We start from the raw sequence: 16,998 nt of genomic DNA on the forward strand, positions 1-16,998 counted from the left end.
CCTGCTTATCCCTTTTCAGCATATATCAACATAATTCATGATCTCTGTACACACAAATAGAGTAATGTAAATGCCATATCTAGAATACATTAGATTGAGTAAATTTAAGGTCTTGATAAGGTTTCTACTTTCCATAAGCTTGCAATTGTATAAACAGTTCAGATCGTTAGCCCTTGCCTCACTATTACATAAGAACTACAGTAAATGATATATTTTTACAATTATTGGTATTTTTTCCATTCTTCTGTGTAGGGCAGCCTTGTGAATGGACCCAGAGCAGACCAGATGGAAACAGAAAAGACCAGCAATGAGACGGAAAAAAGTCATATACTTGCAAAAATCAGTGCCACTCAGCAGACAGACTTTCTCACCAAGCACCAAAATGGAGATCAGTCACCCGAAGTCTTGTCTCAGCAGAAGGTCCCTGCTAACTTGCAGGGGATATTTGATCAAAGTATGTTTGGAATGAAAGGACAGATGAAACACGCTCTTAGTGAACAGGCACTTTTGGACTTTCACCAGACCAAAACATTGGTGAATGGAAACGAGAACCCGAGAATTTGGGATAAAAGTGAGGCAGGAATGGAAAACCGATTAGAGGTATTTCCCAAACATAACAAGGCAGGGGATTTAACACATGCTAAAATAAACTGTAACTTTACAAATGGTGATTTATTCTCACTGTCACGGAACAAGCAAGTTCAAATGCCCAATGGTGCTACAACAAGTCCTCCTTCAGTAAAGGGTACAACTGGTGACCTCTTAGAGAAAACATTGTCTCAGTATTACCCAGAGCATGTGTCCATTGCACCTCAAACCAACTCATCTCAAGTAGATCAGGTCACCAGCAACCTGCCTGATCAGGCAACTTCTTCACCTTCATTTACCTCAGGTTTTCCTATTTCACCCCAAATATCTGCCTCAGAGACACTTGTCAAGGCACCTCCCGAAGTACAAAACAGCAATGGCTATAACCCTGAACTTGCAGTAAATGGATACTCCAGTTTTGCAGCTGAGCAAAAGAAGCCTGCTTATTCTCTGTCTGATCTCCCAGAGCTAAGTCAGAAAGATTCAGAGTCTAATGTGCCATCACAGACAGTCGTCAATGGTTCCTCACAAATTCAAGAAGATAGAGAAGCCCTTCCAAATGACTCTGAGTGTGTAAACATGTTCTCCAAATCCAATCAGAATTTAAGTCATGGATCTTATACATTGCCTCCGGTGACAGCAGGTTCCCCCTCACAAACCTCTCAGACAGGTCAGTATAACCCACAGATTAAAGTGCCACAGAAAAAAACAACTGATGAAAACCTCCATGGCAATAGAGACTTTTCCTTGCTTCAGCAACAGACTCATGAGCCACAAGCAGTAGAGAGCAAGTTGATTCCCCAGGCATGTACTTCCCCTTCTCAAAATCGAAACAATGATCAAGACAACAAGTCTAAATTAGGACTAGAAAAAACACTGTCAAAGGGTACAGATCCATCATCCCAGATGGAATGGATAGATTTAAACTCAACTTCTGCTTCAACACCATCTACTGAACACTCCCAGATGTGGGATTTGTTCCTTCCACAGACCCACATACAGCAACATACAGTCCCACAGAGTCAAAGTCAATGTATAAATTCCATTCCCCCAAACAACTTTCAGTCTCACAATTTCAGTAATTCCAGTTTTCCCTCACATGAAATTGAGGCACAAGAGAACAAAAACATGCTACCTCCTACACAGTTTCCCCATAGTGCTGCCCCTGAAAGTCAACAGAGAAATTCTGGTATGCACAATCATATTAACATGCAATTTAACAACCCGCAACATATGTCCCAGAAATTATGCAAAAATGATCAAGACCAGATACTATCCCCAAGCTTCCTTTCCCAGTTACCACCTACTGAAACTCATCAGCAAGCCACCAGCACATTTTCCAATCAGCTCCCTCAGGATAGGCAGAATATGCAAGCATCTCCACTATCACGAGATGCTTCCCGTAGTCAAGAAGTTGAGCCACTCCTAAAAAAGCTTAAAACAGAGGACTACCTTCATTCAGAATTCCAGATGTTACCTGCATGTATCAAAACACCAGCACAAGTTCAAATTTCAAGTCAGGCTATAAGAGAAAACTTTGGATTTCAAGACTCATCCAAGTCAAACACACCATCCTTGTTTAAAGAAGTAGAAGCTCTAACAGAAAGGAAACTCCAGCAGAACACAGAGTGCTCACAGGACATTAGTACAGGACAACAAATCTACCAGCAACCTCTCCAACATAGGATATACAATCATTCAGAATTCTCACAGTCACTGATTTCTCAATCACAACATTCACAAGCTTCTGATGGTCTTCAGATACCTGTTCGGACATTGACCAAAGCTGAATTCCATGAGTCCTTTGCCCAAATCCAGAGAGAGTCTCTCTCAAGCAATGGTGCTCAAATGGATGTTCAGAGGCATGCAGCTTTGCGAATGCACCTTCTGCAGAGGCAGGAACGGCAAAGCCCCAACAACATTAGACAAATGATGCCAGCCATAAAAAGTGAAAACTGCTCAGGTTTTGAAATCTCAGCTCAACCTATGAAAGTGCAAAGGCAACATGAAGACCACACCAAAGTCTTAAAGGCCGTGGTAAAACAAGAGCATCCTCCTTCTTCATGTGATGAAAACCAGCAGAGAAGTATTCTAGCTACCATGGAGCAGCAGCTTAAACAATACCAACTCTCACCTGTGTTTGAAAAAAAGTCTTTGGTAATCAAGTCTCCCAATAAGGTGAAAGTGGAGATGGCTGGAGCTGTGACTGTGATCTCAACCAATGCTGAAGGGAATGCAAAGGAACAGTGCAAACAACAACATTTTACACCACCTAAAAAGATTGAACCTGGCTTACAAAGCTTTCTGGAGTCACCCATGAAGTTGCTTAATACACCAATAAAAAATTTGATGGATACACCTCTGAAGACACAGTATGAAATACCTTCATGCCATTGTGTTGGTAAGAGACTTCACACAGCTATTTTTGTACACATGTAGAAGTAAAAACCTTTTCCAGAATGCAAAATTCTAATATTCTTTAATCCACAGAGCAAATTAGTGAAAGGGACGAAGGCCCATATTATACTCATTTAGGATCAGCTTCAAATGTTGCAGGCATCCGCAAAATTATGGAAGAAAGGTATGTTTTTATGAACTCCACTGAAGCACAAAATAAATGCTCTATTTTCACTTACAATACATTGCATTTTTCTTGACAGATCTGGAATGACTGGAAGTGCCATTAGAATTGAAAAAGTTTTGTACACAGGCAAGGAGGGCAAAAGTGGGCTGGGTTGCCCGATTGCTAAATGGGTAAATTTATTTTCTTGCAGTGTCCTATTTTGATAATATTGCCTCTTTTTGCCCCCTTGAGTTATTAAATATTCATTGCCAACAAAACCCACCATTGAAAGCAATGTCTCAAAGTGCTTTCTGTAAAAAACAGTTCTCAATATATTTTATACATATTTTGTAGGTAATACGGAGAGCAAATGAAGACGAGAAAATCCTGGTCTTGGTACGAGAGAGGGCTGGTCACTCGTGCGAGACATCCTGTGTAGTAGTTGTCATCCTAATTTGGGAAGGGATACCAACCAGCCTGGCTGATCGTCTCTACATGGAACTAAGTGATACTTTAACAAAACATGGAGCCCTGACCAACCGCAGATGTGCTCTTAATGAAGAGTAAGAGCAAATGCTTATTGCTGTAAAAAAAATTTGAAAACATGCAAATTAAAATATTACATAGATTCTTAATTAATGGTATTCATCTTAAACCTTAACATTTTGTCATTTCGATCACTGTCCTTAGGAGAACATGTGCGTGTCAGGGTTTGGAAGCTGATGCTTGCGGAGCTTCTTTCTCTTTTGGTTGCTCTTGGAGCATGTACTATAATGGCTGCAAATTTGCAAGGAGTAAAGTTCCTCGCAAGTTCAAATTGCTTGCTGATGATCCCAAGGAGGTGAGATGCTCACACAAACATACAACAAATTACATTCAAAGCTAGAAATAACCAGAGTATTTTTGATTGCCTTACAGGAAGAGAAAATTGAACAAAATCTCCAAGGTCTTGCAACCTACATTGCCCCAGTGTATAAGAAAATGGCACCTGATGCTTATAGTAATCAGGTATAGCTCTCTACTTCAGATCTCACTCAGTTAGCAACTATACATGGGATTTTCTCTAAATCAGAGTTTCCTGAGATGTTTTATGATATGCAGCAGCAGTACAGTTATAGTACATATATCTTCTAAGGAGCATCTACAAATGTCTTTTTTAAATACTCTATGGTGCTATCAATCTATTATTGATATTTAATAGGTAGAGCACGAAAACAGAGCTCCCGACTGCCGGCTGGGCCTAAAAGAAGGACGGCCATTTTCAGGAGTGACCGCCTGTCTAGACTTCTGTGCTCATGCTCACAGAGACCTCCACAACATGCAAGGGGGCAGTACTGTGGTAAGAATTACAGTAAATGTTCATATTAATAAAATAATAATATTGCTAAAAATGGAATTAACTGTAACAGACCTGTACATTAATATTTTCTAAAAGTAGAACAAAGTAGTGGCCACAAAAGTACAAATTAAACAGGCCAAACCTCCCTTTCCATGCTCCTTTTGCAGGTCTGCACGCTAACAAGAGAGGATAATCGCGAGATTGGAAAAATTCCTGAGGATGAGCAGCTGCATGTGCTTCCCTTATACAAGCCCTCATCCACTGATGAGTTTGGCAGTGCTGAGGCTCAGCTGGAAAAGACCAAGACTGGTGCCATTCAGGTGCTTAGTTCCTTTCGAAGGCAGGTGCGTATGCTACCAGAGCCTGCAAAGTCTTGCCGTCAAAGGAAACTGGATGCCAAGAGAGCTAACAAACCAAACAACAACACACCCAACTCTAAAACGGACAACACCCAGCAAGCAAAGCAGAAACAGACTGCTTATGAAAACCCAACAGTGACAGGTAATGTTTTCAATCTTTATAAAATATATGATATGGCAAACCACAATTCCATGGCCAGATGTTTTAATATCTGTTTGCACCACTGCAGTCCCTCGTTTAGCATGAATTAGTCAGCATTTACTAAAAACACAGCTATTACAATTTTTATGGCTGACCTATACCACATGTATTTGTAGGAGCTCTCCTTTCTAATGCTCATAAATTTATACAATTTTTTAACTCCCAAAAACTGGTGCTTAAACGCATTTTGTTCCTGTGTTATGGCCCATTTCCACTAAGCGGTACGGTACGGTAAAGTACGGTATGCTTTTTTGGCTGTACTGAACACTATTGGTTTACAAATTTACGTCATTCGCTCGCGCAACAAGCAAGAATGAAAACAAAGGAACCGCCATGTTTTAATTACAAAGCCGAGAGATAACACCTGAATAATATATACATATAATAACGAGCCATTGTCGACCCGAGCTCGAACAAACCTTGTCGTCATCATAATAAACATGGCAACAAAACCAGGAAGAACAAAATCTGCTGTGTTTCATTGTTTTTTTTTTTTACGAGCCCGTCTAAAGAGAGCTTGCCGGGCACATATAATTGAAATAATGAACTTTTTAAGCTCATCTTAATAACATGCGCGTGATCATTGAAGCACGTCTGATATCCAATCCTGTCAGAAGTGACTCTCTGTCGAGAGTGAAGCACGGAAAAACAAAGGAGAAGCCTAAAACATCAACAAACTGCCATGTTTACCTATTATCTTACCTTACCTTTTGGACTATTATGAACTCGGAATGACGGAATATGTTAAAAAAATATAAGAGACTGTAAAGGCCTGTACGTGTTCAGATATGTTGGATTTACTTATTTATTTTATATAATTGCAGACATTACAGTAGGCTTTTTTGCAGTCATTGATGCAGTTAATCAGCATAATCAAATTATGTTTATAGAAAGGTTAGTAATAAACATTTATCCAGAAGTATTTATGTGTATAAAGCATCTGTTTTGTTCTCATATGATATGTGAATGACCCATACAGTTTTACTGTAGACATTACTTCAAGCAAAAATACATTGACTAAATCTTTCTGTCATACACAATTCCCACCAAAAGAGTACCATTGTTACCCTTACAGCAGTGTACTGTACCACTCAGTGGAAATGGGCCATTACAGGCAGCACTTGTTATTCCAGGAATACACTGTGAAAATTTCTGTGATTTTAGCAAGGTACCAACTTACACTTTATAAGAAGATGGTACGCGGTGTAACGTCAAAGCTCACAATTCATGTGCACATGCTATATAGTCTGATTGGTCAGCAGCAAATTGACTGCTCACACTATTAAGCTGCGGTCACATTAGAGTTTGAGCATGCAATATTCTGTCGTGCGGCGCTGCGAAAAGGGGCAGGATCAAACAAGGTTTTTAGACATTTTTAAAAGCGAGGGATTGCTCCATGTTTTAAATTTCTGTCCAGAGATATCATGTTTTGATCCTCGATTGTTCTCACGCAGTCAAGTGATGCGATTTCGCAGGTTAGCGTTCACTAAGCTTGAACTTTGCACCGCAGCAACCTGCGAAACTTGACGCATGACCCCACGTTTCCGGTCTGACGCATTCGCGTGCGTATAAATGGAAGTCTAAGGGAGGAAAAGCCAAGTGTAACCGCAGCTTTAGTGTGTCTTTGTCAACACCCTTATTCAGGAGTCAGTGCACTGATTAGTGCATCAGCCATTTTTAGTGCTGTCTCAAATCACAAAATTCTTCCAGTGCACTAAAATGTTCATATCATCAAAGGTGCCACAATGCACCATAAAAATCAGGGCATTGATGTGTACCTCCCGCCTTAACGAAAGTTTGAATTTTCAAAATATGAATCATGTGACCTAAATCAAACGCAATAAAGAACAATTTATATTTTATATTTATTTTTTTTTTTTTAATTTTTATTAATTCATATTATATAAAGGTTTAAATGTTGCTGAGATATGAAACAATCAAATTAGTTAGCTATAATGTACTTTTAAAAACATAGTAAAATTAGAATATGAAACATATAAGTTTTGCTCCGATTTATGAATTCCAGTTTTGAGGTACAATGAGGACGTTTTCATGTCACACTTAGTTTGTTCCAATGTGTAGTGAACCAAGCCAATTACTGTTCTTATCAGTGCGCGAACCAGTGCACAAGTCCTGCTGAAGAATGACCTCAGGGAGATAGGGTGCTGATTGAGATGAAACCTATGTGTAAAATCAACAAATCACACCCCCTTCTTCTTTTTCATTTAATGGTGTTGGCAAACCAGTAAATGGTACATTTACGCCACCTAATGGAAAGGAGTGTAAAGCTTGAGTGGAACAAAAGAAAATGAAAAACACTAGGTTTTTTAATCAGATCAGTATCTTGCACATATACAGTTGAAGTCAGAAAGCCCCATTTGATTTTTTTTTTTTTTCATTTTTAAATATTTCCCAAATTATCTTTAACAGAGCAAACATATATTCACATTATGTCTGATTTTTTTTCTTCTGCAGAAAGTCTTATTTGTTTTATTTCAGCTTGATTAAAAAGCTATTTTAATTTTTCAAACTCCATTTTAAGGTCAAAATTATTAGCCTCCTTAAGCTATATTTTTATCTGATAGTCTACAGAACAAACCATCGCTATACAATAACTTGCCTAATTAACCTATCCTGCCTAGTTAACATAATTAATCTAATTAAGACTTGAAATGTCGCTTTAAGCTGAATAGAAGTGTCTCAAAAAATATCTAGTAAAATATTATTTACTGTCATCATGGCAAAAATAAAATAAATCAGTTATTAGAAATGAGTTATTAAAACTTTTATGTTTAGAAATGTGTTAAAAAATCTCATTCATTCATTCATTTTCTTTTCGGCTAAGTCCCTTTATTAATCTGGGGTTGCCACAGCGGAATGAAATGCCAACTTATCCAGCACATTTTTTACGCAGCGGATGCCTTTTCAGCTGCAACCCATCTCTGGGAAACATCCACACACACACTCATACACTACAGACAATTTAGCTTACCCAATTCACCTGTAACGCATGTTTTTGGAATGTGGGGGAAACCGGAGCACCAAGAGGAAACCCACGCAAATGCAGGGAGAACATGCAAACTCCCCACAGAAACGCCAACTGACCCAGCCGAGGCTCCAACCAGCGACCTTCTTGCTGTGAGGCGACAGCACTACCTACTGCGCCACTGCGTCGCCCTAAAAAAATTTGAAGAAATTGGGGGAACAATAAACAGGGGGGCTATTAATTCTGGAAGCTAACTAATAATTCTGACTTCAACTGTATGAACTGATTTTTTCTTATACTCTTTTAATTGTTTTTGTGCATTCTGAAATATATACAGAGAGGTTACAGAGCCTTTTCATACCCCTGTAGGCTACACTGCACAAACAGAACATGACAAACGACGCAAGACAAAGCAGAAATTATGCCCAATTCAAGAAGAGACACACAAGCCAAATTGCTGATCAAAATTTCACAGCATATGCCTGGGCCTTGAAAAGCATCCGATTAAGATCTGCACAGAGCTGCTCCACCTGTGTTCAAATTGTCACCCACAATGCTTTTTATTCTCAATACGCTGAAAATAATTTTGTTAGTTTAGAACATCTGGCCTTAACTGTTTATCAATGTATTTATTGAAGTTTACATTTTGATTGTATCCTATTATTTTTTCTAGGACGAGGTAACATGAGAACAAATCTTGACTCTGGGCATCTTCCACAAGCTCATGCTGGCCATCAGCCTCAGCAGCAGTTCCCGCAACAAACTCATCCCAATCCTTCTTACGCTTCCCCACCATTCACTCGATTCCCAAATGCTTCTAAACCATCAACCCCACATCCTCAAACACCTTCTGTGGATCCCTATGCCTCTCCTTTGCATGCACCAAACTCTTACATCAATGCTTCTAATGCTCCCTCACCCTATTCAAGATCTCTTGCACCCAGCCCTCTCTACAATGGCTACCAATGTAATGGGGGGATTCCCATGGACAACTATCATCCTTACCACTCCTCCAATCTAAAGCATCCAGATATGTTTCATCCCCAAAGAAATCCACTTTATTCTGAGCAGCAGTACAATGCACCTCAACACTATGGAGTCAACTATCCACCACATTATGGAGAGGCTATGGCAACTAATGGTTATGGCAACTGTAACATGAGACCTGGAATACACTCTATGGGACACTATCCAGGCTTTGATTCTAATATGTCAACGAATGCATTCGCCAGGCCCCCTTCAGCCCATCTACATTTGGACTATGCAGCTGCTGGCAATGCATACCCCAAACCTCACATTTCCCAGAATCCTCATATGTTTTCCCCAAATCTGAATACCTTAAGTATGCAAAGTCATAAAGATTTAGGGATAAGCATGCATGAAGCAAACGGTATCTCTCAGGGGTTTCCTCCATTGGGAAAGGAATGCTTCAACTTTAACCAACCATCAAGCTTGAAGCTTCCCAATGAAAATGCCCATAACCCGGCTGGCAACCCAACACAGCTACCCCAGGTTTCAGAAAAAAAGGAGGAAGATGTGTGGTCTGATAGTGAGCACAACTTCCTTGATCCTGAAATTGGAGGAGTGGCAGTGGCACCTAGTCATGGGTCTATTATTATTGAGTGTGCTAAGCGGGAGCTTCATGCTACCACGCCAGTCAAGAAGCCTGATCGCAACCATCCCACCCGTATCTCTCTGGTGTTTTATCAGCACAAGAACTTAAATGAGGCAAAACACGGACTGTCTCTGTGGGAAGCAAAGATGGCAGAGAAGGCTCGGGAAAAAGAAGAAGATGCTGAGAAGCATGGAGCTGAAAACACTTCCAGCAAGAGCGGAGGAAAGAAGGCGAAACGAGAACATTCAGAACATTCTGAACCTTCTGAGCCTCCATATAAGCAGTTCCTTCTCATGCTTACCGAACGGTCAATGTCCTGCACTACCAATACATACGTAAGCACATCTCCCTATGCCTTTACCAAGGTGACTGGGCCATACAATAATTTCATGTAGAAACATCTGTAAGTCCAGAGTGCTCACATAGACAAGAACAAGAGTGAGATCAGAAATGTGAAATGGTGCTACAATACAGCAGACCTCATTGCCACTGGCCATATAACCCATAATGCTTGTTCAGTTTGTATGAGATTATCGATAGCAGTATGACTCTGTTATATTGCTTGCTATATGGAAAAATAGAACATACGTGGGTTTTTAAGCTCTTAAAAGCTCTTAATTCAAGCTTTACTGTTTGAACAATTGGAAATATTTATTTATTATTTAATTACTCTCTTATGATAACACACTGTTCTTTATCCATGGTGCTTGCAGTCCGACAAATCTGGACATATTACTGGAAAGATATATTCATATTTGGTGACTTTTTTAAACTTTTCACTTTTTATGGTGCTAGGGAGTGTTTTAAATGCCTTTCTTAAACAACTCGCAACAAAACACCTTGTGTGATACATAAAAGCATTTTTTGGGATTGAGCAATTTAGACAATATCTAGCCTACTTAGTGTTTTAAAAGCACTTTTGTATAATAGTGAGGGTGACAATTTTTGCCCTCAAATCTGAAAGACAATTCATTACACTGCATTTATTTTAGATTCACAATGTGAAAACAACAATGATGAACTGTAGACACAGTTCCACACAATGGATAGTTGAATATCGTTTAAAAGGTGCTTCATGAGGTGCTTTCACAATTTCACAGATCCTTTATACTTACTATGTGCATCAAGGAACACATTACAGGGTTACCTTTACATCATTTTCACTGTTTCAGAGGCAGCTGGCTTGGCTTGCTCTACATTTTTTGACATAAATGCAACTTTAGCTGTATTAAAAAAAGTTCAGATTTGTACAGTAAATTAATTTTTTTGAATGTATGCTTAGATAACAGTTTAGTAACTAAGAGTACTATTTCTTTGGGTTTAAATTGATCTTATTTCAAATGGTGCTTACTTGACCTACTATAAATATAATGTGAGTATCTTTAAGGGTGTTGAGAAGGCTTATGAATGATGTAGAAAAACCTACTTATCATATACCTCAGAAGTAGTTTGGCAATAGAATTATAATACCAATGTGTTCCTGTTCTTTTATTTCCAAACTCTTTGTAGCAAATATAACACAGACCTTAAGGCCATTATTGATCCTAAAGTTCATTTCTTACTTTCTTTATACTTGATCTTCTAGAAAGTATTACCTGAACTTCAAGTTTCAATGGAATGGCAAAATCAGGGATATACTGTATCAGCTCATTTCTGTGCATCGCTTGTCATCAGTTGTGTTCATGTTGTCTTTTCTAATTCAGGTTTGAGCCTTTGCATTTAAAATCCTTCTAAACTACTTGTATATACAGTTCCCCCCACACAAACAAACACACATCTAACTTTGTTAAGAAAGAATCTGAAATTGTATACTGTTGAAGCAGAATGCTGATAAAATTTCAAATAGCAATTTTAACCTTTTAACATGCACTGATTTAATTAAAGGGAAAGTGTCATGATATATATATATATATATATATATATATATATATATATATATATATATATATATATAAAAGCAATGTATTTGCTCTTTACTGAAAGGTTAGACCAAGTCAGTTAAATTACCACATGCACATTTTGTTGCATATGTATAGTTTGAGGCTAAATGTAAATACAACCACTAAATGTTAATGCCTCTTACACTACCCCTATCCACTGAATTAAGTATTTAACGAGTTACTGTGGTAACACTTTAGTATAAGGGGAACACATATTTACTATTAATTCTGACTTCTAATTTAATGTTAAATATTAGTTTGTAAGGCATTGTAGATGTTTTGGGACTGGGCTATGAATAAGGGATCTTAGATTTGTTCATACGAATTGAAGCACTATTATGTGCTTTATACAAACTAATAAACAGCCAATATACATCTAATAAGCATCTAGTTAAAGTGAGAATCATTTCCCGTACTAAAGTGTTGTTACTGGTAATGAAATGAAAAAAAAAAACTCATTCCACTTGGACATATATAAAAAGATAGCACTTCAATTTGTTTTTCAGAAAAAAATCATACAAAAATATGTACATTTAAATTAGTTAGAATACTGTAAATGTTTTAAATAGTTTGTGCCACATTGTATATACCATATGCTTGCATTGCAGACATTTAAGTCCATTCTTTTTTTATTATTAAGTTATGTTACATACGAAGGTTAAATTCAGTGTTTGTTAAAAATACCATCACTCCACAGATCTAATAATTTAGCCCCTAAGCTCTTTGTCTTGTCGGGTGTTTTTTTTCCCCTTACAACCGGGAAGTTTACAATTTTTTTTCTACTAGAAATCACCTCGATGTAATAGAAGAAGCTGAATAGAAGCAGCTTACAGTAGATTAAAACAGATGTTAAAGTTTAATGTACAGGACCCAGCTTGAGTAGCAGGTTGTGTATATGAAGCACGAGAAAAGGGTCAATAAAATTTAGTGAGTGACAAGAATAGCCATACTTGAAAATGTTTTGGAGTGTTTCTGAGTGGAGTCAACTTTACTTGAATGATTTCCTGATTTCAATGAATCAACTTTTACATCGAGCTGGCAGTTTATGTACACATGTTGGTATTTTTCCATTAGACACTAAAGGTTTAAATGTGCGATTTTCTGCCTCTTTTGTACTTATCCCCTTAAAGTTTGTAATGCTTAAAACATTGAATTAAGAATGGCTTTGATTACTGTAAGTATTGTAATGTACTGAAGAACTGAATGCAGTTTATTTGAAAGCTATTTGTTTTTGATTGTTATCATTCCTAATATTGCTGAAATGTGTTTTTTTTTTTTAAATAAAATGTATATTTATTTCAAGCATTTTTAGTACCATTTGTACAATCTGTACAATTTCTAATTACTTTGGCTTCTTTAGTGAACACATTTAAACATAAATCATGTTTTATTTATAATTTGCAAATGGTACAAATACAATGTATTCAACCCTTGGAAGTTTTCGTGTTTCATTCTTTTACAACATTTTTTTTGTTTGTTTTTTTGTTTTTATCAAACCAAGGGATGAATACCTGTTATACGCACAGCATGTATAATTTTCACAATAACCAATAAAACTTAAATTATAATAAATGTAGAACACCATTCTTCTTTCAGTGCTTTGAGAAAGTATTCAATTAAGTTCAGTTCTTTATTTCTTAATATTCGTATATTTTTTTAATGAGTTATAGGTGTGTTTTGAGAATAAACCAATCAGAGTCTCATCTCCCATTACCTTTAAGAGCCAGCTGAGTCGCTCCATAAGCGCATTTGCTATTAACATGATGTAAAGTAAGTTCACTTTCGCTTTTGCTCTCGTGGATAGGGAAACCTTACCGCACAGACATCAATTCGCCTATAAATAATTAATTTTGTTTGTTAAGCGCAAAGATTTGTTTCAAAACTATTTCTAAATTCAGTTCTAATTTCCGGCAAATTAATAAATAAACAATAATAACAAAGTGTGGTCAAAATACTGAGTTATTTTTAAATACACTTGCTATGCCCCATATGGTCTAAAATCTGACAGGTGGACAAATCTAAGCTTGTTTTTAATAAAAGAAATATAAATATGGATACAATAAATAATACTGCTAATAATAATAACATTATACAAAAGCAAATTGAATGAACTGAAAAAGCCTCCCGAGATGAAGAAAGTAAGGCAGTGGTTTTTAAATTCATGTAGGTTAGAAATTAATATGTTTTGTAATATTTGAATCATTTTTATTTATATTCTATATATATCATTATTATATATATATATATATATATATATATATATATATATATATATATATATATATATATATATATATATATATATATCCTTGATATATTATATCTTTTTCATATATAAAGATATTTGCGTATTGCTCTACATCTTGTGTGAAGTGTGTAAGCCAGGCACACTTTGCGCCAGACAATAGACCAACTTTGTTCTGGTCTAAAGAACAGACTTTTTACAGTTTCTCAAAAAAGCAACGCGCCAAAACACACCTGCTTTTTTAGACCAGAACGCCTATGGGCGCACATATGAGCGCAAATGCATTTGCTATTTAAACAGTGTGGCGCAATGCCTCAAAATGACCCTTGCGCCGAGCTAAAAGTAGCAAAAGACTATTGCGCCGCGCCTTGCGCCACATTGCGCCGGGTGTATGATAGGGCCCCTTGTCTTTAAATTATTAAAGAACTTCACATTCAGTCTACAAAATTTGAGCTAGTTTTTATCTTCCTAAAACAAATACATCTTGTCCTGTAGTCATTTGGACAAGATACCAGCAAAGGCCTTTAGAGGTCAGAGTTCAGTTGTGTAAATAGCAGCTATCTAAACAACAAGCAGTTTAGCCCTTTACTGTTATTTACACACAGCAACATTTCAAACAAAAAGAAAAATGCCACAGCATAATATTATAAATGTCATTTTCTTCATTGTGTTCTAATTATTTTTTCTAAAATGTTTTTAGTCATTAGTAGAAGATGGAGACTCATTATCAATTCCGCTGAAAATATGTGTAATATTATTAAATTACGAGTTATTTGCAGATTGACAGTCCTACCTAATGTGTGCATGCAATACAGGGATAGACATACACCACATACTGTGAAAAAAATTACTTGACGGGAGAATGTGCATAGCTGTAAGTAAATATATTTAAAGTAAATTTTTACTTCATTCAACAACTTAAAATAATTATATGATCCATGTATGATAAAAATTTTTTTTTAAAATTCAGCCAAAGGTTCATTCTTTCTATGTCAAGATTTATTTATGAAACCCCAGAAGAATTTGACAGCTTACAAAATTATAAGACAAAAAAAAAAAAAAAAAAAGGAAAGCTACAAGCTGAATTTCAGAAAGAGGCTCAGGTATGTTTGTCTCGAAGTTGAACTAGCAATATTATTATTAATAATAATTATTATTATTAAGTAGGTAGCAATGAGCCTCACAACAAAGGTCACTGATTCAAGCCTCGGCTGGGTCAGCTGGCATTAAGTTGTGGAGTAGATGTTCTTCCTGTGTTTGCATGGCTTTTTATTAAGCTGAATTGTCCGTAGTATATGTGTGGGAATGAGAGTGTATGGGTGTTTCCCAGTGATGGGTTGCAGCTGGAAGGGTATCCGCTGGGTAAAACATATGCTATAAGTTGGCGGTTGATTCCACTGTGGCGACCCCTGATTAATAAAGGGACTAAGCCGAAAAGAAAATTAATGAATTAATTCATATTAACTTTGAAATTTTTATTGCTATAATTGTTATTATTTAAATTATTATTTTTAGTATTATTAATACGAAGTTAAAGTACCTTTATGATAAAGTGTTAACATGCTTTGAGGAAGCACCTCTTTAAAGCACGTTTAACACGTGCTTTTTTTGACAGGAGCCCACCAAACGGATAAGTATGCTGCAGTATAGAGATCCATTTTTAGCTAAGTTACTGTACAAAATAACCTTGGTTTGACGTCCAGGTCCCCCTATATAGTAGAATAACGTACACCATGCAACTGATTATTCCAGCGGTTTGTAGCTCAAACATGCTATAAAAATACAAAGAGTATCACTTACTGCATCTTGAAGTGCAATTGGATCACAGAGTTGGAACAGATCTTGTAATCCCAGTTAATTTGCCAATCCTGTTTTGTGGACATGAGTATACGAGTTAATAGACACTAATACATAATACGCACCTGTCAATCAATATCGGTGGACGGTGGAAACTGCACTGCTACGTCACCTTGCGGTCGGCGTCAAAATCGCTGGGATGATTGATTGATCAATAGGTTAAAAAGACTTATTACTCCAGCGTGACTAGACACACTATACCTACACATATTTCAGTCCAAACAGCTTCCAAAGATTGATGTTGCTTGATGCCACTTACAATACGGCAATAGTTAATGTTACTTAATGCAATTACTAAGAACTATTGCATTTATTATCATGGTTCAACATTAACTAATGCATTATTAAAATCCAACACTGCTTGTTTACATTAGTTAATACCTTCTGAGTTAGCATGAACCAACAATATTTTCATTAACGTCGTTAATGAACATTGTTCATGTTAGTGACATTTAACATTATTACGCAGCTGTCTGGAATACTTGATTCTGATTGGTCAATTATGATAGCCCAAAGTATGTTATTAACAACAGCTGAAACTGATAAAAGGCTCATCCAGGTACGTCATCTTGACAAGTAGTCGTGTAATAATAAGCACAATTGAGCTCTTATAAGTCCTTTCTAAAAACCCTCTATTTATTCTCAACATGTTTTCTTTCTTGAAATGTAATAAACACACACACGCACACACACACAAAAGCATATTCTTGAAATGTAATTAGTTTTCTCAAAGTTTTATTTAAACATTTTTATTGAAATTATTTTTCTCAAAACACAGACTTTATTGTGTACATTTATTTTGGTATTTTACTTGAAATTGAACTAAATTGCTCAAACTACTAAATTTATTTTTTATATTTTTTGGCCCTAATACACTTTGGGTAGCTTACAGCTGTTTATTTCTTCCGATCAAATCATGAGTGAATAACATTAAATACAGGTGTAAACAAGGCATGACACATTTTGAGCTTGTCCACTTTACTCAAAAATGCAAATAGAAATGCACATATTGTCTTCAAACTGACCTAATACTTAAAAAATTAAACCATGTATTGTTGGAGTTCAGAAGTGATGAAGAGATTTAAAACTCACGGTTTGATTTGAAAGTGAAAACTTGTTCTGCACAATGTTCTCATAATTGTATTATTTTGCATTTCAAATCTTTGTGTTAATTCAGCTCACTTAACGAGTCAAAGATTGATAAAGTAAAACTTTATACAAGTGCATAAGTAATTGCTCATACAAGTTATTTCCTACTAACTTATTAAAAAAAGGTCAAATCAAGCAGTGTGTATTTAGAATGA

General features: G+C 36.5%; 1 protein-coding gene and 1 long non-coding RNA gene across 2 annotated transcripts in view; one reads left to right on the forward strand and one right to left on the reverse strand.

Moving 5' to 3' along the window:
* Positions 1-13,158, forward strand: part of tet2 (tet methylcytosine dioxygenase 2) — a 29,901-nt gene extending 16,743 nt beyond the window's left edge. The window contains 9 exon segments of the mRNA NM_001443441.1: positions 253-2,989; positions 3,079-3,169; positions 3,249-3,342; positions 3,506-3,714; positions 3,842-3,992; positions 4,070-4,159; positions 4,353-4,490; positions 4,658-4,991; positions 8,711-13,158. Coding sequence (NP_001430370.1) covers positions 286-2,989; positions 3,079-3,169; positions 3,249-3,342; positions 3,506-3,714; positions 3,842-3,992; positions 4,070-4,159; positions 4,353-4,490; positions 4,658-4,991; positions 8,711-10,047 — 5,148 coding nt within the window. The 5' untranslated portion in view covers positions 253-285 and the 3' untranslated portion in view covers positions 10,048-13,158.
* Positions 7,428-15,793, reverse strand: LOC147846848 (uncharacterized). The gene is made up of 2 exons (XR_015476619.1): positions 15,638-15,793; positions 7,428-8,228 (listed from the first exon to the last, which is right to left on the reverse strand). It is a non-coding gene; the product is annotated as an uncharacterized LOC147846848 (long non-coding RNA).
* Positions 15,794-16,998: the final 1,205 nt, after the last annotated feature.

The sequence above is a fragment of the Danio rerio genome, chromosome 1, assembly GCF_052040795.2.
Source record: "Danio rerio strain M-AB ecotype USA chromosome 1, GRCz13ab, whole genome shotgun sequence".
NCBI classification, from domain to species: Eukaryota; Metazoa; Chordata; class Actinopteri; order Cypriniformes; family Danionidae; genus Danio; species Danio rerio.